This window comes from Lepidochelys kempii, chromosome 7 (genome assembly GCF_965140285.1).
Source record: "Lepidochelys kempii isolate rLepKem1 chromosome 7, rLepKem1.hap1, whole genome shotgun sequence".
Classification (NCBI taxonomy): domain Eukaryota; kingdom Metazoa; phylum Chordata; order Testudines; family Cheloniidae; genus Lepidochelys; species Lepidochelys kempii.
Genome location: NC_136386.1, coordinates 67920081 through 67947056, shown reverse-complemented (window position 1 = coordinate 67947056; position 26976 = coordinate 67920081). Strand labels below are relative to the sequence as shown.

The window sequence follows — 26976 nt, the reverse complement described above, 5'->3', positions numbered from 1 at the left end:
ATAAATTTGTTAGTCTCTAAGATGCCACAAGTACTCCTCATTTTTTTTTGGTTGTCCTTTGAATAACAGTTAATTGGAAGAGATATGCTTGAAGATTAATTAATCAAGACAACTGATATCTAGACATGTTCAAAAATATTTGGCAAATCATCACCACCACTGAAAATTCAGTTACATTGCACCTGCTACTCTTCTTCCTTTGCTGATGGCATTGTGTCTTGCAAGTAGGGTTGGGAGAATCAGTTTCAACAAAGTTAGAAATCCACTTAAAACTTTGAAGTTCATTTCTGAAAAGGAATATAACAAAACTTATCTAAGGTCTAATAATTCTGCTAGGCACTTCTAGGTTTTGGCCAGGAACAGAAGTGACATTATTATACATTACCACCTATTTTTGTGTTTTTTCTGAGTCCTGACCTGAACAAGAAGCAGTTCAAACATCAAAAGAAAAAATGTAATCTCCAAGGAGCCAGATTTTTAAAAAGATGAGTTTTTGCAGATTCAAATTGTTCAGGTCAGATTCAGCTAAGCATTCAAACATACAATGGCGTATCTGAACCAAAGCCAAATTCCAGCATCTTCCTGCCCTACTCACAGGGTGCACAGGAATGCACTTCATACAGTTACTTATATACCATGTATTCAATATACTTGTTTTCTCATTTTGGTTGAAAAATTTGCAACTTGGAAAATTTCAACCAGTTCTATTTTCTCAGGTTCTGTCTTAGCTTGGAACACTGTGTATTTGTTGTTTTCCATTTGTGACAAAGTTCCTCCTCTGCCTTGGTGGATCCTGCGCTTTCTGGCAGATTTGCTCACCTCAGAGGTTCACGGCAGCCCTCAGTTTGGCTCCTTTTGTCAGTGGTACAAACATGCCGTTCACTCAGCTAACTTTATCACTGGCCAGCATAGGGAAAGGGAGGAGAACAATCCCCTCAGTCTTTGCTGATCCACCAAGCGGGTCGGGGGACAGGCCAGAGACCTTCCACTCTGGTGGGACTCACAGTCCAGGTCAACTCCTCCTGTATCCAATAGGGAGTTGGGGGGATGTGGGGAACCCTGGCCTGCCCTCTAATCTGGATTCCAGCCAAGGGCCCTGGGGATATCAGCTATCTACAACATCTCCTGTAACAGTTGTGTGACAGCTACAACTCCCTGGGCTACTTCCCCATGGTCTCCCGCCAGCACCTTCTTTATCCTCACCCCAGGACCTTCCTCCTGATTCCAGATAGCGTTTGTACTCCTCAGTCCTCCAGCAGCATGCCCTCTCACTTCCCACTCTTTGCATGCTGACTGAAGTGAGGTCCCTTTTAAACCAGGTGCCCTGATTAGTCTGCCTGTCTTAATTGATTTTAGCACGTTCCTGATTGTTCTCGAACCGCCCCTGTTACTTTACCCAGGGGAAAGGGACCTGCTTAATCTGGGGTTAATATTTCTATCTTCTAGTACTCTCCTGTAGCCATCTGGCCCGACCCTGTCACACATTATAATCAGAGCTAGCCAAAATATTTAGCATTTTAACTTTATTTTTAAACATACATTACATATTTTTCTTGAAAAAATTATCCATTTTCAGATGGATGATAAAATTTTCAAAAGCACTTAAGCAACTGAGGAGCTTATACCCTCTTTTCAGTAGGGCACTTAGGAAATTAAGTCTCATGGAAAGTTAGATTCTTAATGCCTAAGTCACTTTTTGAAAATGGAACTTCGGTGCTTTTGACATTGTGAAAGCAATTCAAATTAGATTTGAATACAACCTTACACTTACAGCGGGGATTTCCATCAGAGAATTTCACATAACTATACAATTAATATTCAAAATTTCTCTGGAAGGTGCTATCAGCCCCATTTTATTGAAGGGGAAACTGAGGCACAGACTACATTCATTGATCCAAGTTACAAAACAGATCAGTCGTAGAGCTAGGAACAGAACCCAGATCTCCTGAGTCATGTTCCTGTGCATTATCCAAAAGACCATGCCAATAAGAAGAAGAAGCCTCCTGCTTTTCTTCAGTACCATTACTTTATGTTTACATGTACATTTGATGCAATACTTTGACAGTTTCATCCAGTTACATCTGAGCTTTGATTTTCACTTACTCCACACTCAAGCTGTAGTACAAGAGGTTTGCAAATAGCAGAGTTACTAACCAATGAAGCTTCCCAGAATCCAAATGCTGCATTTGAATAAACCTAAAATATCTCACCTCCCTGATCAATGGGTATAACGTCCATTGGCATTTAAAGAAATTATGCGTACATATCCCTAGTAAAAAGAAATATGACATTATGCAAAATATGGAGTAGAGTCAGAATCTGGTAGAACATTAGGTGTACCCATTTGCACAGATCTCTGTGATTGTGGAAGTTAGAAAATATTACAGAATCTAATTTTTATTTAAAACACTATTTTCATAGTTGTGTGTGTGTTTTTAATCCCTTAATTGTCACATGCCTCTTTATCTAAGTGCATTGTACTCAGATGGTCTTCTTTTGCGGTTCTCAATTAATATATTTTTAAAGCTTTAAAGGACCATTATGACCATATCATCTGATCCTGCATAACACAAACCAAAGAATAAATCTATGTAACCCAATAATTTCTGCTTCACACCCATAACTTCTCTTTGAGCTAAAGCATATAGTTTAGAAAGATGTCCAGTCTTCATTTAGAGAATTCAAGTGATGGAGAATCCCCACATCCCTAGGTAAGTTGATCCAATGATTAATTACCCTCCCTGTTAAAAATGTGCGCCTTATTTCTCGTCTGAATTCATCTAGCTTCAACTTGCAACTACTGGCTCTGGTTAGCCTTATTCTGCTAGATGTATGGGTAATCTTACCCACCACATTTCATGTGCTGAAATATGAACTGCATTAACAGAGCTTTAATTGGTTTGTGAGTTAAAATAATAGGGAAAATGATTCTCAGCAGCAATATGGAAACTGGAACAAGAGTTGGTTTTCTTTCAACTAATAATAATATACATATGTGACACAACCAATTTCCTCTAGCAAAATTTACTCAGGCCTTCTCCATATTGTTGAGGGATAGTGTTACAATTCATGAGAAATAAACCTTTCCCTGATGTGGAAAGAATATTGAAGAATTTACTCTATGCCTTACTGAAATGGGTGTATGATTACATTAATAACATGCCCCTCTCAAGTCAGGACATTTGTAGAGTAGAGGAGAAAATGATATTAGCTGACAAACATGGGAGTGTGCTGTTAATATTCCACCATTTGTGGCACAGCATCAGATTTCAACAATCAGTTAGATGTGGGGGGGTTAGCACTGTGTCCCTATTTTGACTACTGTTTATTGGCCATTATGCTCCATTATGAATATTCATCTACCTGATGTTTGACTCAGAGCATGTGGCCGGGATACACTGTCAGTATCTGCAATCTGCCACAAAATTCCTCCCTTCCCACTTAGTCTGCAATAAGCTGTGCTCTTCTAGACCTTGCAGAAGAGGAGAATCAAGAAATCTACTTATCGAAAAACCAACACTTCTTCATGACCAAAATCCAAGTAAACCACTTGGCAAGACCATTATGTTGTCACATGCTGGGAATGTTTATACCTAGTTCCTGAAGAGTATACAGACAGTATGGAACAGAGTTCAACTCATATAGTTTGAAGGAGGGTCACGTGGAGTTAGGACCCTGCAAGAGTTATCTTTCCATGAGAAACTCTCTGAAAATACCTGCCAATCTTGTCCATTCCACAAGTATCAAATTGCCCTTCAGAAATACTTTTATGAGTCTCAGGGATATGTCATTCCTGACAGGATTGATTTAACAGTAGCCAGAGAAGGGACAAGCTGCATTTCATGCAGGGGAATCAATCCAGTGGCAGAATTTTAAATGAGGGGCTCTTGAGAGAAGCCCTCATCACCTCACTGGTGTTCAGGGGGGGAAAAGAGCAATCTCAGGAATAGAAACTGTCTCAGAAATAGTCCTTGTTGAGAATTATTAGGAGATGTGGAGTAAGAAGGCAGAATGCTAATAGTGATCAAGAGCATATGTGCTATTGCATAGACCCTGTACTATAATAATGCACTTCGAAGAGGCTACTAGAACATCTGTGAATGGATCAAATATACACAATTTGGTTAAATCATAACTGCTCCATTGGGATAGCTGATACTTACAGTACATATCACTGCAGAGAGATAAATGCTTTCCTCTTTCATTACAACAGTTGGGAAAGGAAGTTTGTTGTTTATCTGTATTTATTTGAAAGCAAAGAAATTCTGAGCTAAAACTTGATCTACTGTAAGGTATTGCAGGGAAACTATGCCTACTGGATGCTTCAGCATGCTGAGAGTTTGATTCAGCCTATAGTTATGCCATAATAAACCAGGGCAAAGGGCCTGCAGCAGAAGAAATTCTGCCCGGAGAGAGGTTGCAGCAGTGCATCTCCACTCCACCTGGACTCCCACAGCTGCAGCTCTATCCAGAAAGGGGCACCCCCAGCATAGTTTAAGGCGTCCTGTAGCCCCAGTGTCAGTTAAAGCTGTCCTCCCCCTGGACATCACGAGGGAGTCAATTCCCCCCTTAGGCAGAGTAACTCCTCTTCTTGCATGTGAATCAAGCCCTGTACGTGGTTATGCCTTGAGCCTAGACAATGTCTTACAAAGTCTTAGCCAATACTCTTTGCTTTATGAGGACTGAAATCAGATTCTGCCATTACTTCACTGAATGAAGTTTGTGCCATTATTACATTAGCAGAGCATAGCACCAATGGCAGGACAGGCTCATGCTGCCATGGTTACGTTCTATTTTTAGCACACTAGCTTGATGCCAGCTAGCCAAGTATGTCTCCTCGAGCTGGGACTCACCCACAGCTCCAAGTACAGACATAGCCTAAGTTTATATCTGAACTTCAGAGAGTTGAGTAGATTACTGGTAGCATTTCACCTGTAGTACACATGTAAAAATGACAGAAGGGATAGCGAGTGCAACAACAGCAATATAAATGGAATACATAGGTTTCATGCAATGTGGTACGTACATTTTCTCAGGAATTTTGAGGAGATAATGGTAGGCAGAAGCAATCCTAAACTAAAATACATTCCAGATCAGTTTCTGGGATACTTTTGTTGAACTGGCCTGGTTTAATTTAGTCTATATGCATCTCTCTCTCTCTCTCTCGCATTATTATTCGATTCAGCAGCTCTCCACGTGCATTCTATTGAGAAAAACCTAGAGATTGTGGCTGGAAAAAAACCTCTGAGAAAAACAAATTCATGTTCACCGGGAAGGGTCAGATTGGAAGAATTTCCCGTTTCAAAAAAATTTTTTTGAATAAGTTTCAAAATTGTCCAAGTGTCCCATTGTGACATTTTCTAAACAAAGAAGTTCAGTTTTTTCAGAGCAAAATGACTTTGTTTTGAAATTTATTTTATAGTAAAGAACATGTAAAAAAATGCAAAAGGTCAAAATTGAAGTAAAACATTTCAAAATTACCAAACCCATACCTTTCAATTGACTTGACCCAAGCAATTTTTTTGGATTCTCAGTTTGCAAAAAATTTTGAGATTGATATTTTGTCCCATTTTGGGATGGGGATTTAAAAAAAAAAATCTCAAAAATTCTCATAGTACTAGAAAACTGTTTCCTGTCCAGCTCTCCTCCAGTCCCAACCTAATAAATATCAGTGAGGTGGGTGCCTAATTCCCATTTGTTCATTTGAAAAGTTCTCTCTACATTTTAAGTGAGTTAGAGCAATTCTGTGTATTTCTAATTCGTTTTAATTGCTATGATGATGGGAGGTGTCCTTCCTCTATTTTAAACTCCACCGAGAAGGCAAGGTTGGGATGCCTTGTTGCTGTGAAGCATCACTTTAAAAAACAAATGCTAGTTAATCTTAAAATGTTTTTCTTAATTTATTTCTCCAGAGATTGAGCATATATTTAGAGGTATGCAGCTTGACAGAAAGCAAATGACTATACTACGTGCAATTTTAGCCAACATTGTTTGGATTTCTCATACCTCCATATCTCACATGATACTAGTCAATTAGAGAATATTACATATTATATGGATATCATGTGTGGGTCACACATGAAAGAGATGGAGAGAATAGCTGTAGACTTCTGCAAGTTCTTCAGAAACCCAGAAATTCCTTCTCTCTTTTGGTACAGGACTATGTGAACCATGTATGCAGTGCTGTTGCAGCCACGCCGGTACTGGGGAATTAGAGAGACAACACGGGTGAGGTAATATCTTTTACAGGACCAACTTCTGTGGGTCAGAGAGACAAGCTTTCGAGCTTACACAGAGATTTGCAGGTCTGGGAAATGTACTCAGAATACTAAATACAAAGTGGAGCAGATTGTTTAGCATAAGCAGTTAACACTGGAGACCATTCACAGTGACATGGTCTCTTAACGTCGCTGCAGTCTATGGGAACCATAACTTTTAAGGGTACCCTATTTTTAAAAGGTTAGGAATAATCAAATATAATTGAACTTTCGTTAGTAAAGGTCTGCAATATAGGAAAAGGGAACTGACTGGAGAATACACATCAGCACAAAAGTTACATCAATACAGCAGTTAATGGCATCTAGTCACATCTGGGTCAAATTTATAGCATATGCAAGGCAGCAAAAACTCAGGATGAAGACAAGTAAAAATGAACCATTATGTCCATTCCCACTGAGCTCTATATAGACATAGTTTATTTTGTGTTGTGTAAGTCTGGATCGCCAGTGACCTGCATGTGTTTTGTTCTGGTGGCCAACCCTGGGCTTGAATGAGAGGAGAGAGACAAGAAAAGAAAAAGACTAGAAGTCACTGCAGAAGGTCACATACCTCCACTCTTTGCTATGCTAACAACCATCACTGGTGCAAATCATCACTTCAATGAACTTAGCTCTAGATGGGAATGATGTGTATCCACTGCCGTCTTTCCAGCAAATTTGTAAAGGGTTAAGTTTGCACAATTATTGGACCATGAGATTTTTTTCTCAGCCTATTAATACACTTGAAATCAAGAGGCGAAAGGTAACCTACATTTCTGTGCCTAACGTAAAAAAACAACACTGGGAACCTCTCAGCTGACTGATCATCCACAGGAGCACAAAGCCAGCACCTGGAAAGAGCAATAGAAATCCTGGTTCACAAATCTATAGGCCAGACCATTATTTCTGGCACTACCTGCTCAGGAAGTACTATCTATATTAGCCATTAGATGCTACTGAGACAATAAAAACTAGAATTAATGATTGCATTAAATTGTATCCTCATGCATAAACCATGAGGACTCATCTAACATTCATCTGTAGGGTTAAACCTGGCAGCCTAGCGACAACTTCAAGCGTTGATTTTTTTATTTTTGTATGCAATAACACAAATAGCTATTTTATAATTGAATTGCACCTATTTTTAGCACTGCAAAGGATTTTAACGATTTTAAAATTCTTTTGAAAATAGTTTTACTCACATAATACCTATTAAGAGGCAATGGGCACACATCTGGAGACATGGCCATACTGAGATTAAGTTTCAGAGACTAAGTGAGTTGCTTTGACAATGACACCTATCTTTGCCTATGGTATTTTTACTGACAGGTTTGACTGCATAGGTGACAGTGATAGTGAGAGAGAAAAGTTTACCTGTAGGCACAAAAAGATTTATTTTTGAGTTGTTTTGAGTCAGTGTCTGGCTGAATTTCACTGGGAGGGATGGGACAGGAAGATTTCACTGAGAAAATGGATACAATCATCTTAGTGTGAATGCACAGCTCCAGTCATGGCATCACACAATTCTATTTACCTGGTTCAAGAGTAAGGTGTACTTCTTGTAAATCTGAGCATTTTCACAGTGCCTGGAGCACTCTCTTCAAAACGCACTGCAGAGGCCAAAATTTTCATATCTGGATTTAGGAGTTTAATTTTAGGCACTCACATATAAGTAGAACTGGCTGGATTTTCAGGGATGTTGAACACTCCAACTGCCAGTGAGGCCAACCAGTATTGCTGGTGTCCCACACCTTCAGAAAAAGTAATTAGAGACCTTATTTCTGAGCCTAACCAGGGATGTAGGTGCCTAATGGTAGGCACTCAAGTTTGAAAGCTTTGGCCAGGCATGCTATAGACACTTCTTAAAAAATAATTTGTGCTTCTACTGCATACAATGTGGCAACTTTTATCTGAGGATCTCAAAGCTCCACTGACTTTTAAAATACCCCTGTAAGACAGGAAGAGTATGCTATAAATCAGGGCAACAAACAATTCTTAAAAAGAAAAGGAGTACTTGTGGCACCTTAGAGGCTAACCAATTTATTTGAGCATAAGCTTTCGTGAGCTACAGCTAGCTCACGAAAGCTTATGCTCAAATAAATTGGTTAGTCTCTAAGGTGCCACAAGTACTCCTTTTCTTTTTGCGAATACAGACTATCACGGCTGTTACTCTGAAACAATTCTTAGCCAATCAGGAGCAGAGATCATAATTCATCACATATCTAGCCATCATCGAGTTGCAGTTTTCTGTACGTAACATGGAAAAAGGTAATCTTGAGGAGTGACTTGAAGGAGGTTTAACTGATAATTTTAAGGATTTTGTCTGGGGTGGGAGGTCCCAGATGAAAGGGGCTGTGTGGAAGAAAGCATAAGGGTGCTTGAGGCTCTAACTTATTTTATTCAAAAAGAGTATGAGCTTCCAGACAGAGAAAAATGTAATAATATGCAAGAGCAATCAACCAAAGGCCAGCACTCAGGCATTTCAGCCACAACCATTAGTCTTTGGAGACCCTAAATGAAACTTGGTTAAAAAAGTGGCTGGCTAAGGGAGCAAAATATCAACAGCAGCAGTTTATGACAACTTTTTGAGCAAGTGACGGAGGTGTGGGAGTGAAAAGGGAGGTTGGCCAGGGCAGCAGATTGACTTGAGCTGGCACTATTTCCCCAAATGCATCTCAGAACACCTCAAAAACTGTAAGCTATCTGGTGGAGAGGGAGTAGATACTGTGCTCTTCCTCCCTCCATCAATAAACCAAATTGAAATGAGTTACTCTTACCCTGTGACAATCCTCGTAATTAAGAATGTAATGCACACTACTATACTATATCTGAACGATTCTTGACTCAGTATGCAGCGTTGCAGCCATGCTGGTCCCAGAATATTACAGAGACAAGGTGGGTGAGGTAATATTTTATCAGACAAACTTCTGTTAGCGAGAGAGACAAGCTTTCAATCTTACACAAAATTGAAGAAGAGTACTGTGTCAGCTAAAAACACTTCTCTCTCCGATCAACAGAAATAGGTCCAATACAAGATATTACCGCAACCACCTTGTCTCTTGAAACAGTCTAGGGAAAACATTTCACTGTATCAGACAAACTGGCTATAAATCGAATCACCTTTCATCGGTTCTTCAAAATACTGCATGATATGTTCACTAATTCTCATAGATATTGGGGATTAAACAAGGTTTGTTTCCTTACTTGATTTTGCAGGGCTGGATGAAAAGTAAGAGGCATGATTCTAAGTGGTTTGCAGTCATGCCAAAATGAAACAATGAGAGCGCAAGCCTCTCTCCAGACACAAATATGTTTAATAATAGGAACTCAATAGGAGACAGAGAAAGTACTGATCCGAGGATGTGATTCCATATTCCCTGCAAAAACTTTTGGGGACATCTCCAAGTTGTCTCCAACATCATCGTAATACACACAACCAAGACAGAAGATCAAACCATGATTTTGGAAATTGTAACTTATTTCATTTAAGTTAACACACAAAGTGTTCTGCTCATTCCAAGGCCCAATCCACATAATATACTTAAACACACTTATTAGTCCAATGGCACTCCTCATAGTAACAAGTCCTATGACCAACAGTAAATTTTGTAAAATCAAAACTCATTTTTTAACCTTGTTAACATTTTTTACATTACATTAAAAATGTAATTTAGCCTAGGCAGGAACCTACATTAAAAAGAAGTCAAACAAGTTATAGGTGTTTTCCCTGCCAAGCCATGTTATCATTTGGTTTGATCACCAACCATACAGAACAAATTGCTCAATACAGCCATAAGCCACATGTAGACTAGACAATAAGACACAGGGATAAAGATCCAGTTCCCTAAGGGAAGCCTTATTGAAGCTAAAATGTTTTGAGCAATATGAAACACAACCAAGTCTTTCAAATCAAAAAGAAGAGGAGAAAGCAGTCAGATTTCTCACCGTTTACTGGATACCTCGAGTTGCCATTATCAGAACAATCTCATAGCGAAATCTTTTGGTCTGAACAGTCTGAACTACACCCTTCACATATTGTGCAATCCAGAATTTGAACAGTACTCAAATTATTGGTTGGAAAAGTTAGGCCTTATGTACAACAACCCAGTCACTGCATAGAACATTGTGATCCAAAAGTACATGATATGAATCAGAACAGCACTGAAAAAAACAATATAACACTACTGTCACCAACTGGAAGCGTAGTATTTATAGGTGTGTCCACCAGAAGCAAACCAAAGCTACTCAGAACATAGATATATTTTTAAAAGACACTGGCTGTATCCTAGTGGCCAAACAAAGCCTTCACAGTCCCAGAACTGGAAGCCATGGGATCCCTCTGTTGGATGGGATAGCTATAACTGTTCTACTACTGTTGTAAAAAGCAACTGAAACATCCTCTAATTGAATATGTGCCTGCATCTCTTTCAAATTAATGACAGTGTTGTCAGTCAACATTAGACTGAATAGCAGATCACAAAACAGTACCTGTTGAGCAACCCACCTCCACAAGATTGAGGCAGTGGAAGGAAGGGGCTCACTTATGCTTATATTTTAACTGGTCTTCTCTCTTCTGCAACCATTTACAAGTATCATGGGTAACATGATTGTCCAGAAAAAAGTTAATGCTGATACTTGCAATTAAATGCTGCAGTCATACTTTCTACTAAAATGTATCCAAATCAGTTTTTGAAAGTTAGGTTTTACAAGAATGAAGGAACTTTTCCATTTTTAAAAAAAAATTATTCTCATCAACAGTGAGCAGCCCAGACTAATTAAACAAAGGATGTACGCTATCTTTGTTTAATTAAGGGGACTACTATTTGTACCAATGAGATTATTCTAAAAAGAGTGAGCACAGAACATAATCCCAAATCTTCTCTCTCTCTTTTAGATACTATTTGGAATACATATTAAAGATGAATTGCAATGCAAAAATGACATTTTTGCTGTGTGTACATGACATCTCAACTAACAGGTGTGAGGAGACTTTTAGTACAGGAATAAGTTTTCAACTTCTCTTTCTAAAGTAGCTTTCCTCCAAAATCTTTCTGGTACTTCCTGATTCACTGGAGACATCTCAGAATGTATGCCACGCAGCAGTCTCACTGCAGTCAGTGCAGTGGCAGTCCACAGTGGTACATTCTGGACCAGGAGGATTTATACACCATTGTGACGGCCTTCAAGGAAGAATTAAGATAGCCAGAGTAGATTAAAATAATCAAAAACAGTGAAGACTTATTTCATGTCAAGACATATTTCAAGGCTTATTTCAGCCTAGACAGTGAATGTACAACAGACAGATCAGCATAACAATCTCTGCTTAGATTAATTTTGTCAGTTCACTGTTAAAACATTTGGGTATCCATGAAGAACACAGGATCTGTACAGCTGATATTTTGGAAGAATGATGGCATACTGGGTAAAATTTTCACAACACTCCTAAATCTTTTTAAATCACAATTTCCTTGCAATGGACTTAGGCTCTTATGTCCCTTAGGTACTTCTGAAAATTGTACCCAATGTCACAATGTTTTTGTGACTTCAGGACATAAAAATATAGGAAATTTTGGAGAAAGGAAATGACAGATGGTTCATTATGCCTGAATTTATTTAACTTAGTCTTCTTCCACCTCTTCTTATTTCTTTTTATCATCTACTTCAATTGCACCACTGTCAAGGTTCCTCCCCCACTCTGAACTCTAGGGTACAGATGTGGGGACCTGCATGAAAAACCTCCTAAGCTTATCTTTACCAGCTTAGGTCAAAACTTCCCCAAGGTACAAAATATTACCCCCGTTATCCTTGGAATGGCCGCTACCACCACCAAACTAATACTGGTTACTGGGGAAGAGCTGTTTGGACGCGTCCTTCCCCCCAAAATACTTCCCAAAACCTTGCACCCTACTTCCTGGACAAGGTTTGGTAAAAAGCCTCACCAATTCGCCTAGGTGACTACAGACCCAGACCCTTGGATCTTAAGAACAATGAACAATCCTCCCAACACTTGCACTCCCCCTTTCCTGGGAGATGTTGGATAAAAAGCCTCACCAATTTGCATAGGTGACCACAGACCCAAACCCTTGGATCTGAGAACAATGAAAAAGCATTCAGTGTTTTACAAGAAGACTTTTAATAAAAAATAGAAGTAAATAGAAATAAAGAAATCCCCCCTGTAAAATCAGGATGGTAGATATCTTACAGGGTAATTAGATTCAAAAACATAGAGAACCCCTCTAGGCAAAACCTTAAGTTACAAAAAAGATACACAGACAGAAATAGTTATTCTATTCAGCACAATTCTTTTCTCAGCCATTTAAAGAAATCATAATCTAACACATACCTAGCTAGATTACTTACTAAAAGTTCTAAGACTCCATTCCTGTTCTGTCCCCGGCCAAGACGACTACAGACAGACACACAAACCCTTTGTTTCTCTCCCTCCTCCCAGCTTTTGAAAGTATCTTGTCTCCTCATTGGTCATTTTGGTCAGGTGCCAGCGAGGTTACCTTTAGCTTCTTAACCCTTTACAGGTGAGAGGAGCTTTCCCCTGGCCAGGAGGGATTTCAAAGGGGTTTACCCTTCCCTTTATATTTATGACAACCACCAAAAAGGTTCTGAGTTCAGATCTGGTTTGGATTCTAATCTGAAATCATCAGTGCTATTAGATAGGCATTACTGGACTGGAAATACCATGAGAAACAAGGATTGTCTCATTTCATACTTCCTGCTTCTGGTTAAACTTGTTAAAACATAACCCTGATATTTTGGTACTTGTATACGGATTGGAACTTTGAAATACAGGTGCATGTGAAAAATAATGAGAAAAACAGTACACCACTCATAGGCAGCTATGAACCTGAAAAAACAATATTAAGTCTGGATTCATATCAGAGGTGAAGAGGCATCTTTTCATTCATCCTTCATGTCAGTTCTCTCCATTTAGAAGTCTGCTGAACTTATTTGTACCAACTGTACAGGTCTGAAAATTTGATGTCTGAGAAGTCAACACACACAGATAGATTTGTCTTCTTCCTGGTCTGTTACAAAAAATTGCCAAACTAATTATAAGTCTGAAAAACAGAAGATAACTGCCATCTAGTTATGCCTACTCTGCAGCTCAACCTCCCCTTTTATACTGCAATGAGATACAAGCTCTCAACGCCTGTTGTACCTCAATTAGCTTTCTTACACATTTCCTCCAAAAAACAAATGATAGAATCTGGGTATACGTTATAGCAGCACAAGAAAACAATGGGTAAGTTTCACCAAATTACTGGAAACTGAGCAAGTTCAATTTATGCACAAAAACTGAAACCACAGGATTGTCTTATCGGTAGGAGTAACGCACACATTTCATGGGATGGACAGATCCCAGGACGTGAAAATTGGTGAGTGCAAATTATTTATTCCTGTCCTACTGAAGTCAATTGCAAAATTCATTCACTTCAACGGGACAAGAATTTGTGTCAATGTGTCACTTAAAAAATAATAAGTTATTTCACTAACACAGTCATGATTCATAAAACAACATAATTGGGAGGAAAATATCACAACTGCATTTTTTTTTATAGATTTATACGAAGATGTGTACCCACACACATCCCTAGCAAAGGGTTGCATTGCTGTTATACATAATGGTTTCCCCCTGTTTTCCCCACCACAAGATAGTGGGACTGATCCAGCACCTTCAGACTGAATGGGAGTTTTCCAGTTGATTTTAATGGGATTAGGATCAAGCATAGTGTCACTTTCTGATCAACTCAGTGAGACTCTGGTCCAAATGATTGCAACCACTTCAGAGTAATTCCTGTTTCAACAGCAGTCCATCAGGGCTAACAAAGCTTAGGGTAGTTATAACAATATTTCTCATATGTAGCTTTCATTTCATGGTTTCTAGGAGCTTGAGCCATTTGCAACCCTGTTGCAAAATGGTAACATTCTATTTTCCAAATTACTACACAATGGCCAAGATTTTCAAAAGTGATTAGCAATTTGGGGTCCCTGACTTGAGGCAGCTTAACAAAGGGTCTGATTTTTCACTTTCAGAGGATGGTTCAGCACTTCTTGAAAATTAGGCTCCTTTTAGGTGTCTCTGACTGAGCATCCAAAAATCAGTAGCCATCTCTGAAAACCTTAGTCAAAATATTTAGTGCCTATGCACAGAGACCATGACCCTGTACTTTTATGCAGTGATATGGGAAATAACCCACACAACACTGTATTTTATTCCCACCAAGTCTCCCTAGCTCTTTCTGTTTTCTTTGATTTGTATAGTTCATGAAAGGCAGAGACAGCAGTATTATTACTTCCTTACAACAGGAGGCAATCAATGAAAACTTTCTCTGTTGATGGTTGAAAATTTGCCAGGCAAATGATAATGATATGAATGTGCACCGCTCATAGGAAAGTGCTTTATTATTAAGAGATGCTATTCTCCTTCCAAACACTCAAGGGAGCTGTGAGACCACAGTTCATTTTTCAATGCAAGAAGTGGATACCATTATAATAGTTTGCCCCTTTTTTTTGTTTGTTTTTTTAAGTTGTGTGATTGTAAATCAAGAAAAGTCCCACTCTATGATATTAAATACCAGGTGATCTATGGGGTGAAACACTGGAAAGAAAGTTTGGGTAGCATTTATTTGTACGGGTACTATTCCCATTTTAACAACACAGATATAGATTGCAAATAAAAAGGTTTAAGATCACCTGAAGGAAAGTTTGTATAGATCTACATTTGCAACCGTAATATCTCATTGTGGAAGACATACATTCTCTTAAGTGTACCGAAAACAATAGATCTGGGGCTCCTGTTACTATACAACAGAGAACAATTAAGCTGTATACCATGGTTATCTTAAACTGTAAATGCTATCAGTGAAGAAAGGAGAATATGTACTCACAAAGTTTGAAAAAAAGGTGATATAATATTGACTAATAGCGTTGTGGCTCAGACCTTCCCTTTACAACTCAAACAAATTAAAGATCAGATTTTTCCCCTTCCTTTCCACTTGCTTGACAGATTAGCAGGGACTGGTACCTAGATAAATCAAACAAGCGAGCAGTTAAACAAAAAAACCCTGCACCACCTGTCATAGCAACTTGGACAGGTACGTAATAGGGGCAAACTAGCCATTGCTCATGCTGCTACCGCTACGCTTCATTGTTAGCACGCTCGCTCAATCAGAGCTCACATGGAAATGTCTCTTCAAGCTGGGATTTACACTTCCAGCTCAAAGTGTAGACATGTCCTAAATAGAGATGGGGTTGGCAAACAAAGTTCACACATGGATATAAACTTTTCAAAAGTGTCAAGATCCAGTGGTTCAGGCTTCCCTCTCTGCTTATAAGCTCAGTCACCTCATATAATATTTGTAAACACACAGGAGTAATCTAATCTTGTTTCAGCTAAATTCCCTAATATACTGTTTACTGGAGTATTTTCTTTTCCAAATCCCTTCATGTTGGTCGTTCCTGAGTAATTTCATCTAGATATCTAATTCACATATCTAAGGAACACCTCATATTCCCTGCATGATAGGGCAAAAGAGACAAGAACGTATCATGCAAGTAGGTGTCAATGGCATGATGGAAACCAACATATAAGCTCACAAATGTACCTTTAACCCCTCCTGTTCACAGACACATACACTGAAATGACATGAACACAGTGGCATAAACAAAATGTGCCATGGGTTTTATGCCACAGCTGAGACTCAAGCACATTGACTTTTCCATCAGTGCTTTCCAAGAAATATAGCTCCCTTGGGGTAAGAGTGAATGACTGGCTCGGTTGGTGCTTATTTCCATGATTAAACATGCAATCACTAACTCCTAACACAGCTTGCTTAAGATGTCATTAAATGGAAACATGCTCTGTTATTAATGGGGATGCCAAAAAAAAAAAAAAAAAAAAAAGAACAGACCCAGCATACAAATATTTATGCCTTTCAGCTATCTTCCTGTGCTATGGCTTCTGATAAAATGTGTGTGTTAAGATGTACTCTCCCTTTCATATATCTTCTCTGCCAACAGGGACACGATTTAAGATTAGAGTTGTAGTTTCCCTAAACTGGTACCGTGGGAGGGGGGACTTGATTAATTAAACTCCTGGGATTTACATGCCACTGGGTTAAACACATGCTGGATTAGGAGTTTCAGGCAGAGGTTGCACCCAAAGTCACATCATCGTATTTGGTCCATTCATTGTCACGAAGAAAAAAAAGAACCAAACCACTGGTCTCAGTGTTTAACCAGGTTTTGCACCATTAAATTTTCACACAACAGCAGGCTAAACCAGATAAGCATTCTTGACTAACTGAATTTTGGGCTGCAAAATGAAGGATGTAGTAGGTAACGGAATCCATATGGATCAACACTGGATGAAGCATCTGCACTCACATTCAAATTCAACTCTGCGAGCATGAATGATGCTGCAGAAGGCTTTAGCCAACCACAGTAGGCAGTTTCACCATATCAATATGCTTTCAGTTTGACAGTGAAATGCAGAGGACATATGCACACCTTTCTTAGGTGTCTGCAGCTTGATGATTGACGGCACAGTTATGAGGGTCAGTAAAACTGGATACAGCATTTTGTAATGGTAGAAATGTTTCATAGCTTTTGCACTGCTCTGTTCTGGAATAAACATTATCAGACAGGTTCTAATAGCAGTCTGTGGGAGAGTCCACAAACTACTTTATATGAATGTAATAAGGCAAGACTGGGGAGGGGGGAACAAAAACCAAAACCAGATAAAACCATTTTTATCCCCTCTTTAAACACACTATCAATCTAGTCCATGTTGATTTCAAGTTACAGGACTGTATTCTGACTTCAAGTACAATATCTTCAGTGGCAATTCTCTGGATTTACACCAACGCAACAGAAAGGCTGATCCCACAACTTTTACCATACACTGGAATAAACATGGTTCAGCTGACCCAGTCTGATTATGTGTCATACATGGTAATAAGAATATACAGCTCTTTACTTAGGCAATTGGTTTTCTGCACATTATAGCTGGCATTTTAGATTCTCATGGCTACAACTGACTTGGGGGCATATACTCAAAGTCAACTGTCATAGCACCACTGAAATCAATTGAGCTATGCCAATTCATGCCAGCTAAGGATCTGCCCCAAAGTCTTAAAGCACCTCTTTGCATACTGCCTTTTAAAACTAGAAGTAGGTTTGTGGACCTGGAGTATTCCACACTGACATTGTGGCAGATGAGATAAACAAGTTCCATGTCAAAAAGTAATGCTCCCTTTCTTCAAGCAATACATTTTATAAAAGCAATAAGGTACTGTGTGGCACGTGTTACCACTGTATTAAAGGTGCCAAGAGTATAGGAAGCACTCCGCCTTTGACCTCACGCCTCAATAACACACTCCCCGTTGCCTTTATGGGTTACATGGCCTTTCATCTATTATTGCACCAATCCAGTGCTTTAAAAGGAGTAAATGCAAATAGACATAACATGGACGTATTACTATTAAATGGATTATAGTTCAAGATGCATCATCTACATAAATCTGGGTGTCTCCACATACAACAGTAAGCACATACCTATGAGGAGGCCAGATATTTGCCTACAAAACCACTGGCAAGGCCTAAGTCATTTTTAGTAGTTCTCAAGCAAAACTATCACACATTTTCTACTGGAAGAAAAGAACCTTTATAATTACAGCTCTATCAAATGACCAGGTTTCAAAGCAGAATCCAAATCTACAGAAGTCAAGAATCCCATTGACTTCAATGAGTTTGAAACTCGGGTCACATACAGATGTAAAAACAGCACTTTGCAAGTATTTATAATATTATCTCCATACAAATTATGTCGTTTCTGCCACCAAATATTGTGAGGGGTGGGAATGGGAGGGCATGAGAGCAGGAGTTGTTGGGTACTTTTGGCTGTAAAATTTTTGAAGTGTCATAAGCAAAAGCTGCCAATTTTAAAGTTATGACAGGGGAAAGGAATGTACCCCAAGTTGGCAGGAAAAAAGCTCCTCTCCCTCCCTCAGGTATTAAGTTTAACACTACTGACTACAGTAGGCACAAAATGGTGTTTAAAATCATATTAAGTACTAAACGTGTTAGCTAACAAATGGTAAACACACCTCATTTTCCTCATCTAAGATTCATCCTTTGAATGAAATGAAACTTTGCTATAAACTGAGTGAAGTTCCTCTATAAGAAGAGTGAAAGTCAACTGAAATGCACTGATGCAATCTGGGACTTCCACTCCACTTTAAAAAGAAAAGGAGTACTTGTGGCACCTTAGAGACTAACCAAGGTGCCACAAGTACTCCTTTTCTTTTTGCGAATACAAACTAACACGGCTGTTACTCTGAAACTCCACTTTAAGAGGACTTTTATTATAGTTGGCTTCCACTACATATAACTGGCAGAGTCTTGACCATAATGGAAATTAATACTTCAATGAATGGCATGTTTAAGAAGTGGAGAACTGTACCAAGACATGGCTCCAAATAGGCTACAGTTAATTTTCTCTTTACAAATGTTTAATCAAAAGACACCTGTGAGAGTCAATGTCCGGTTATTTAATTGTTAAGTACTGGTGTGGCCAGAGTCCCCTGGTGGAGCTGTGGCACACAATTTTATAATGTCTTTTTTTGTTGGTTGTTGGTTTTCTGCATTGTTGGTTTTCTGAAGCAAATTGCTTTGGGAAGTTGTGGCAAGCAGCAAAAGAGTTTGCTCTCTGTCTTAATCTCTCTAATCAGAGTGGACTCTCGAGGCAAAGTTGCTCCCTGGGACTGGGGCATTGGAGTTTGAGCTGAGATTCCTGAAACAGATTATTGCCTCCATGCTGTTTGTGAGCGCCTCCATTCAAGGACCGGTACATATAGTGTAAAAAAAAAAACAAATTCCATTAAGAATATCTGAAGACTCCATGTCACTGATTTCTCCTTTAATAGGACATTGACTTGGAAGACCCTACCATCTGTTACCAGGCCAGCAACAATAATTAAGCACTTTGAGAGCAGAAAACAAATTGTACATTTATTTACAAGTAACAATAAAAGGACTCCTGTACAAGAGATCTAGGGATTTTACATTTACTTAATCCTGCAACAGAATAATGCACCCAGCAGAATTAAATACAAACATTCCAAAGGAACAAAATCAAAATAACTCACCTCAGCCACTGAACCATCGACAAAAGCTGTTTTCCACCCTCACTGTCTCTGGGAATAGGCCCTCAACCTTCCCCCAAATCCCTCTGGAGTAAGTGGCTTATGCAGAATGCCAGCATGATGACCAAATTTGGACTGTTTTAGATCAACATGGGAGGAGCAAGTTCCTGACAAAGTTTGAGATTAACACACAGCATCGAATGTCATTGGGCACAACACTAATCTTCTTAAACTATGTAATGGGTTTCTCTGAATTTCAGGTAAATAAAATAAAATAAAATAAAATCACAGTACAACAAATCAAGCACGTCTAGCCAGATGCCCTTTACAATTTGAGCCATTTATCATATTAATTATCTTAATCTGCATTAAAATTGTCAAAAAGCCCCAGTTCTGTATCTTTCAGGGAAACAATATTTTATAGAAAAAGTCCAAGAACAGCCAATCTACATACATCATTAAAAATGCCATTTTTAATATATGCTATAATGTTAAGCACTTTGAAGGTGTGCTGATGTGGTGAGGGGTTTCTAAATCTCACCAACCTTGTGGCTCCCTGGTAGGTAGAATTTTGATAGAAGACTACCTTTCAGAAAGGCCACATGGCTTTGGCTCTTGATGACCACTCAGAAATATCTGCTTTACGGGACTGAATAGCTGCAGATGCTCTCTATCTTGCATTGCTCTTTATACCCTGGATTGGAAAACTTTAGGAAGGCTTTATCATGGCAATGCAATGGTGATCTGCAATATAATTTTAAAATTAGAGTTATTCATTGTAGGTTAATTTATTTTTTCTGAATAAAGCCAAATCAGTGGCCAAAATATATGCCTCCTAGCCCGGGAGTAGGGAATGAACCCAGACAGCAGACCTCTACAGTCATTATTCTAGTCTATGGTCTGGAATATAGTGGCTTATGCACCTGTACGTTATTTGTGCAGGGCAATAGGACTCCACCTAAATATGGAACTTTTAGTCCTTTCTCCCAATACTGCCCTTCTTGCCAGCGTACTGGAGGGCTGGGGGAGAAAACCCCTCTGCAGCGAATGTGTCCACCATAGTATTTTACAGTTAAAATGACTATTAAAATAACTGAATTGCTAGATAAAATCCACCCCACCACACACATTATCAAGTGTATGTAGAGGAAAAATAATGACGAACTCACCAAGCATATTTAAAAGGGTTCTTTAGGCTTGTTTTCTAGGATTGGACACATTATTAATTATTTTTATGCTTGTAAGTTGTACTGACTGGTCATTTAGGTCCTATCCCAACACTCACTGAACTCAGGGGAAAGACACCCATTGATTTCAATGGGCTTTTGGATCTGTGCTACATCTTTAAATCGCCTTGGAGACACTTAATATAGTGTCAAGAAAGATTTTAAGGCTTGCCTGGAAGCAAGACTCCCATGATGCTCTGCTACCAAGACACCTGAACCTTCAGCATATTTTTTTTAAAGTTCTGTTACAGAATTTTTTTGCAATCTTAACTGCAAAACATGAAGACGGCTGTTACAGTTATTTTATCACATTAACCGCAAAATTTGTCAGGAAATAACCTAGAGATAAGGAAAAGTGCAAAAAAGGAGGAAATAGTTAAGGGTTAGAATGATAAACAAGGAGAACAACAAAGGGTACAATTACACTAAAAGATCACAAGGAAATGAGATCATCTGCAGGCTGGACACAGACTGTCAGAGAACTGCAGGGAAGATCTTCCACAGCTGTTGGTAACTGTAGGCCTCTCTATGTATGTGCTGTCTTTACTAACTGATAATCAGCAAATAAAATCAAACTGACTTAACCGAGGTTTATTATTAAACTTATCCAGACTTGAGAGAATCCCTCTCACTAAACATATAATCGCCTTTAACATTTCTATTAATGGTCAATCATCAATTAATTGGCTATGGATTGACAAATGATTACTTATTAATTATCAAAACATGATTAATACCAACATTTTCAAATGTGGGTTACCTTTGTAACTGTAAACACCTCGAGTGTTCAGCATTTTTGATCCTTTGATCTCAACTTTTAGGGTCTTATTTTTGAGATATTTTTCCAAGGTTGACAAGATTAGTGAACACTTAAAATTTCAGCCTTTTATTTTTCAAATGCCATCTTAAATGCCAGAAGCAGAGGGCACTTGCCTGGAAAAGTTTCCTATTCATCACAGATATTTCAAACGTGGCTTTTATCAAATAGGCTGATATCTCTGATTGTAAATACAGTAGCATGGTAAAACCAAAATCCTTTCCGGGTTTGCACCACCAGGCTGTGTATTTGATTCTGGGATATTTTAACAATATTAAAACCAGGTATAGAACAGCTGCTGCACAGCAAATTTTAAAATCAATATTATTTTCTAGATTTTGCCTTTCATTCAACAAATGTTACCCTGGAAAGAAAAGTGACCTCACTAGAAATGTTCCACTATATGTAATCACCCATCTACCAAAGATTTAGCATCATGCTGAATAGGTTAAACATTGCATTTCTTTCATAAAGTTATAGATTTAGTACATATAGGCACAAATACATCTATATAAATGAAATTCCTACCACCCATATTTTAAAGACGGCGTATTCAATATTGCCTGATTACAAGAAACAAAGATTTATTAAACTGGTGCCTGAAGCTGTGGTCAGGTTTCATTTAAAGGGAGTTGGAGAATAGCTAAAATCTTTTAAAATGTGTAGGACACAATGTTTTCTAACTACAACAATTAATTTACACTTCACAGTTGATAAATAATACTGTCAACTGCTTTATAGATGATCAAATACCCAGCACCATGCCTGATATACTAAGAAACAAAGGGCAAGACTAAAAATTAATATTTCTAGTACTGAAATTCAGTTTGAAACAATTTACATTACTATACTTAAATGTCATGTATGCACATTCATAAGTGCAAACAGTTGTTCGAGAACATTAATTTATCTAGGAATTTCTACCCAAAGAAATACACTAGGAATATAAACAAACAGATTTTGATCTGTAATCTTTGTTAGATACAATTAAGAAATATTTAATGCAAGTGTTAATACATTACAATGTGTGACAAAGTTTGTATTTTTATATATATAAACACAAATATAAAAATACATGATATAATACACTATTGTGTATGTGTAGATATTAGTATGGATTTTCTAAATATACACCCGTAACACATAAATATAATATATAAAACAGTGGTGTTTAGAAATGGTGTATGACAGTCATATTCACCGAACAAACATTCTCTACACTTAAGCCAATAAACACCCCCCTCAAAACAAAACAAAACCCACAAACACAAGGGTAAAAATAGTGCAGACAGAAGTCCAGCATCAGAGTAGGGCCTATCCAGTTCCCTGCCTTCTGGGAAAGTGTCAGACGTGCAAAAAGGTCATGACTCTCAGAAACAGAGTACAGGCTCTTGAGATGATGGTGGCTGAACTGAAGGAGCTAAGGAAGATAGGGAGGTACACAGATGAGATTTCCTGGGACACAGCAGCACGGTCCCAATCCCCAGTCTGACAGCTGCTGTGCTACTGATGAGGATCAAAGGGGAAAGGGAATGTCAAGCTGGAACAGGGGGAAAAAAATCCAACAGTTGGGACCCAAGTTCCAGATGATGTCATGGTATCCTCTCACACTGAGAATACTCTTCCAGGGGAGGGGACCCCTGTTATTAGGAAGAAAGATTATAGTCATGGGGGATTTGCTAATTAGAAAGAGATATTTGAGTTTGTGATAACTGAGAGAACTGGATGGTGAATTGCCTGCTGAGTGTCAAGACTGTAGATGGCTCAAGACATCTAAAGAGGCTTATGTACAAAGCTGGGGGCAGTGGTTGTGGTACATGTAGGTACCAACGACTTAGGGAAAAGGAGAAAGGTCCTGAAGGCCAAATTTAGGCTGCTAGGTCAGAGTTTAAAGTCCAGGACCTCCATGGTTGCATTCTCTGAAATGGTTCCAGTTCCATGCGCAGGGCCAGTTAGATAGGCAAAAATGCAGGGTCTCAATGCATGGATGAGATAGTGATGTTGGGAGGAGGAATTTAGGTTTATTAGGAATTGGGGAACTTTTTAGGAAAGGGGGAGCCTATACAGGAAGTGATGGGCTCCATCTAAACCAAAACAGAATCCGATTGCTGGCATGTCAAATTTAAAAAGTCGTAGAGGAGTTTTTAAGCCAAGGGCTGGGAGAAAGCCGACAGGTACAGAAGAGCACACGGTTCGGACAGACGGGGAGGATTTATTAAAGGGGATACTTATATCCCAGTAAAGAGAAGATGATAGTGATAAAGTACAGTTAGGAATTGAAGAGAAACAGTCAAACGAAAAAGAGATCCATTCAATTACATCTCATGAAGACAGACAACTAAATATTGAAAATTTTTATAAGTGCTTTTATATAAATGCAAGCAGACTAAATACTAAGATTGGTGAACTTCAGGGTCTGGTATTAAATGGGGATATTGATATGATAGATATCACAGAAATTTGGTGGAATGATGATAATCATTGAGGCATGGTAATACAGAGTAGATTGCACTGGGAGGGAGGAAGCATTGTATGTGAAAGAAAGAAGAGTCAAATGTAGTAAAATCTTAAATGAAGCAAATGGAACCATAGAATCTCTATGGATAGAAATTCCATGGCTGAATAAAAAGAGCATAGTAGTAGAAATATACTACCAACCATCTGACCAGGATGGTGACTGTGACTGTGAAACGGTCAGTAGATCAGAGAAGCTATAAAAAAGCAGAAAACCCAATAACGATGGGGGATTTCAACTATCCCCATATTGACTGGGAGCATGACACCTCAGGATGGGATTCAGAAATTAAATTTCTAGACACCACTAATGACTGCTTCTTGGTGCAGCTAGTCCTGTAACCCTACCAGGGGAGAGGTAATTTTTGATTTAGTCCTAAGTGGCACACAGGGTTTGGTTCAAGATGCAAATATAGCTGAACCACTCAGTAATAGCAACCATAATGTAATTAAATTTAACATCCTTGTAGGTGATAAAACAACAAGAAAGCCACTCCACTAGTATTTAACTTCAAAAAGGGGAACTAGACAACAATGAGGAGGCTAATTAAATGGAAATTAAAAGCAACAGTCACGAGAGTGAAATGCCTGCAAGCTGCATGAAACTTTTTAAAAACACCAGAGCAGAAGCTCAAAAAAAATAAAAAACCCACTAAGAGGACCAAAAAAATGCCACCAGAGCTAAACAGAGTAAAAGAGGTGGTTAGAAACAAATATTTTAAAAATTGGAGGTCAAATCCTACTGAGGAAAAGAGAAAAGAGCATAAACTCTGGCAAGTCAAAAGTAAAAGTATAATTAGGCAGGCCAGAAAAGAATTTGAAGAGTAACTAAAAAAAGACACAAAAAACTAACAGCAATTTTTTTTTATGTAGCTCAGAAGCAGGAAGCCTGCCAAACAATCAGTGGGGCCACTGGACAATTGAGGTGCTAAAGGAGCGCTCAAGGAAGACAAGGCTGCTGTGGAGAAGCCAAATAAATTCTTTGCATTGGTCTTCACTGCAGAGGAGAGTTTTCCACACCTGACCAATTCTTTTTAAGTGACAAATCTGAGGAACTGTTCCAGATGAAGACATCAGTAGAGGTGGTTTTGGAACAAACTGATCAATTAAACAGTAATAAGACACCAGGACCTGGTGATATTCACCCAGGAGATCTAAAGGAACTCAAATATGACATTGCAGAACTACTAATTGAGGTATGTAACTTATTTAAATCAACCTCTGCTCCAGATGACTGGGGGATAGCTAATGTAACACTGATTTTTTAAAAAAAGACTCCAGAGGCAATCCTGGTAATTACAGGCCGGTAAACCTAACTTCAGTACCAGGCAAATTGATTGAAACTATAGTAAAGAACAGAATTTTCAGATATACAGATGAACATGATTTTCTGCAAGATCAACGAGGCTTTTGAAGGGAAATCATGCTTCACGAATCTATTAGAATTCTGGGGGGAGGAAGGAAGGGAGTGTCAAACAAATGTGGACAACAGTAATCCAGTGGATATAATGTACTTGGACTTTCAGAAAACCTTTGACGAGGTCCCTCACCAAAGGCTCTTAAAAGTAGTGAGAAGTCATGGGATAAGAGGGAAGGTCCTCTTATGAATCAGTAACTGGTTAAAAGATAGAAAACAAAGGGTAGGAATAAATGGTCAGTCTTCACACTGGAGAGAGGTAAATAGCAGGGTCCCCCAGGGATCTGTACTGGGACTTGCACAGTTCAACATATTCATAATGATCTGGGAGAAAGGGTAAACAGTGAGGTGGCAAAGTTTTCAGATAACTACTTTGAATAATTTTGCATTAAGTCCAAAGCTGACTGCTAAGAATTACAAATGGATCTCACAAAACTTGGTGATTAGGCAACAAAATGGCAGATAAAATTCAGTGTTGATAAATGCAAAGTAATGCACATTGGAAAACATAATCCCAACTAGACATATAAAATGATGGGTCTAAATTAACTGTTACCACTCAAGAAAGATCTTGGAGTCATTGTGGATAGTTCTCTGAAAACATCTGCTCAGACTGCAATGGCAGTCAGAAAAGCTAACAATCCATTAGGAAAGGGATAGATAATAAGATAGAAAATATCATAATGACATTATATCAATCCATGATATACCCACACCTTGAATACTGCATGCAGTTCTGGATGCCCCATCTCAGAAGAGATATATTAGAAAAGGACAGAGAAAGTCAACAAAAATAATTAGGGGTATGGAACAACTTCCATATGAAGAGAGATTCAAAAGACTGGGACTGTTCAGCTTAGAAAGGAGGTGACTAAAGGAGGATATGACAGAGGTCTATAAAAGCATGACTGGTATGGAGAAAATGAATAAGAAAGTGTTATTAACCCCTTCACACAACACAAGAACCAGGGATCACCCAATGAAATTAATAGGCAGCAGGTTTAAAAGAAACAAAAAGGAAGCACTTCTTTACATGAATACAGTCAACCTGTGGAACTTTCAGCCAGGTGATGTGAAGGCCAAAACTATAACTGGGTTCAAAAGAGAATGAGATAAGTTCATGGAGGATAGGTCCATCAATGACTATTAATCAAGATGGTCAGGGATGCAACCACATGTCCAGGTGTCCCTAAACCTCTGACTGCCAGAAATTGGGACCGGACGACAGATTGTCCTGTTCTGTTCATTCCCTCTGAAGCATTGGTTGCCAGCCACTGCCGGGAGACAGGATACTGGACTAGATCAGTGGTTCTTAACCAGGGGTCCAGGGCCCCTTGGGGGGCCGTGCACAGGTTTCAGGGGGTCCACCAAGCAGAGCCAGCATTAGACTTGCTGGGCGTCAGGGCAGAAAGCCCCACCGTATGGGGCTGAAGCCCGGGGCTCCGAGCCCCACCGTATGGGGCTGAAGCTTGAGCAACTTAGCTTTGCAGGGCCCTTGGAGGTATGGAGCCATGGGCAATTGCCCTGCTTGCTACCCACTAATGCTGGCCCTGACTTTTATATGCAGAAAAACAGTTATTGTAGC

General features: G+C 38.9%; 1 protein-coding gene across 3 annotated transcripts in view; it reads right to left on the bottom strand.

The window, feature by feature from the left end:
* The window catches only part of RET (ret proto-oncogene), a 128827-nt gene that overhangs the window by 60777 nt on the left and 41074 nt on the right, over positions 1–26976 (bottom strand). The window contains exon 1 of one of the 3 annotated variants that reach the window (XM_073353249.2): positions 183–293. The exons of the other annotated variants lie outside the window; for them this stretch is intronic. Coding sequence (XP_073209350.1) covers positions 183–285 — 103 coding nt within the window. The 5' untranslated portion in view covers positions 286–293. Of the gene's footprint in view, positions 1–182; positions 294–26976 lie in introns of those variants that run through there. 3 annotated transcript variants of the gene reach the window in all.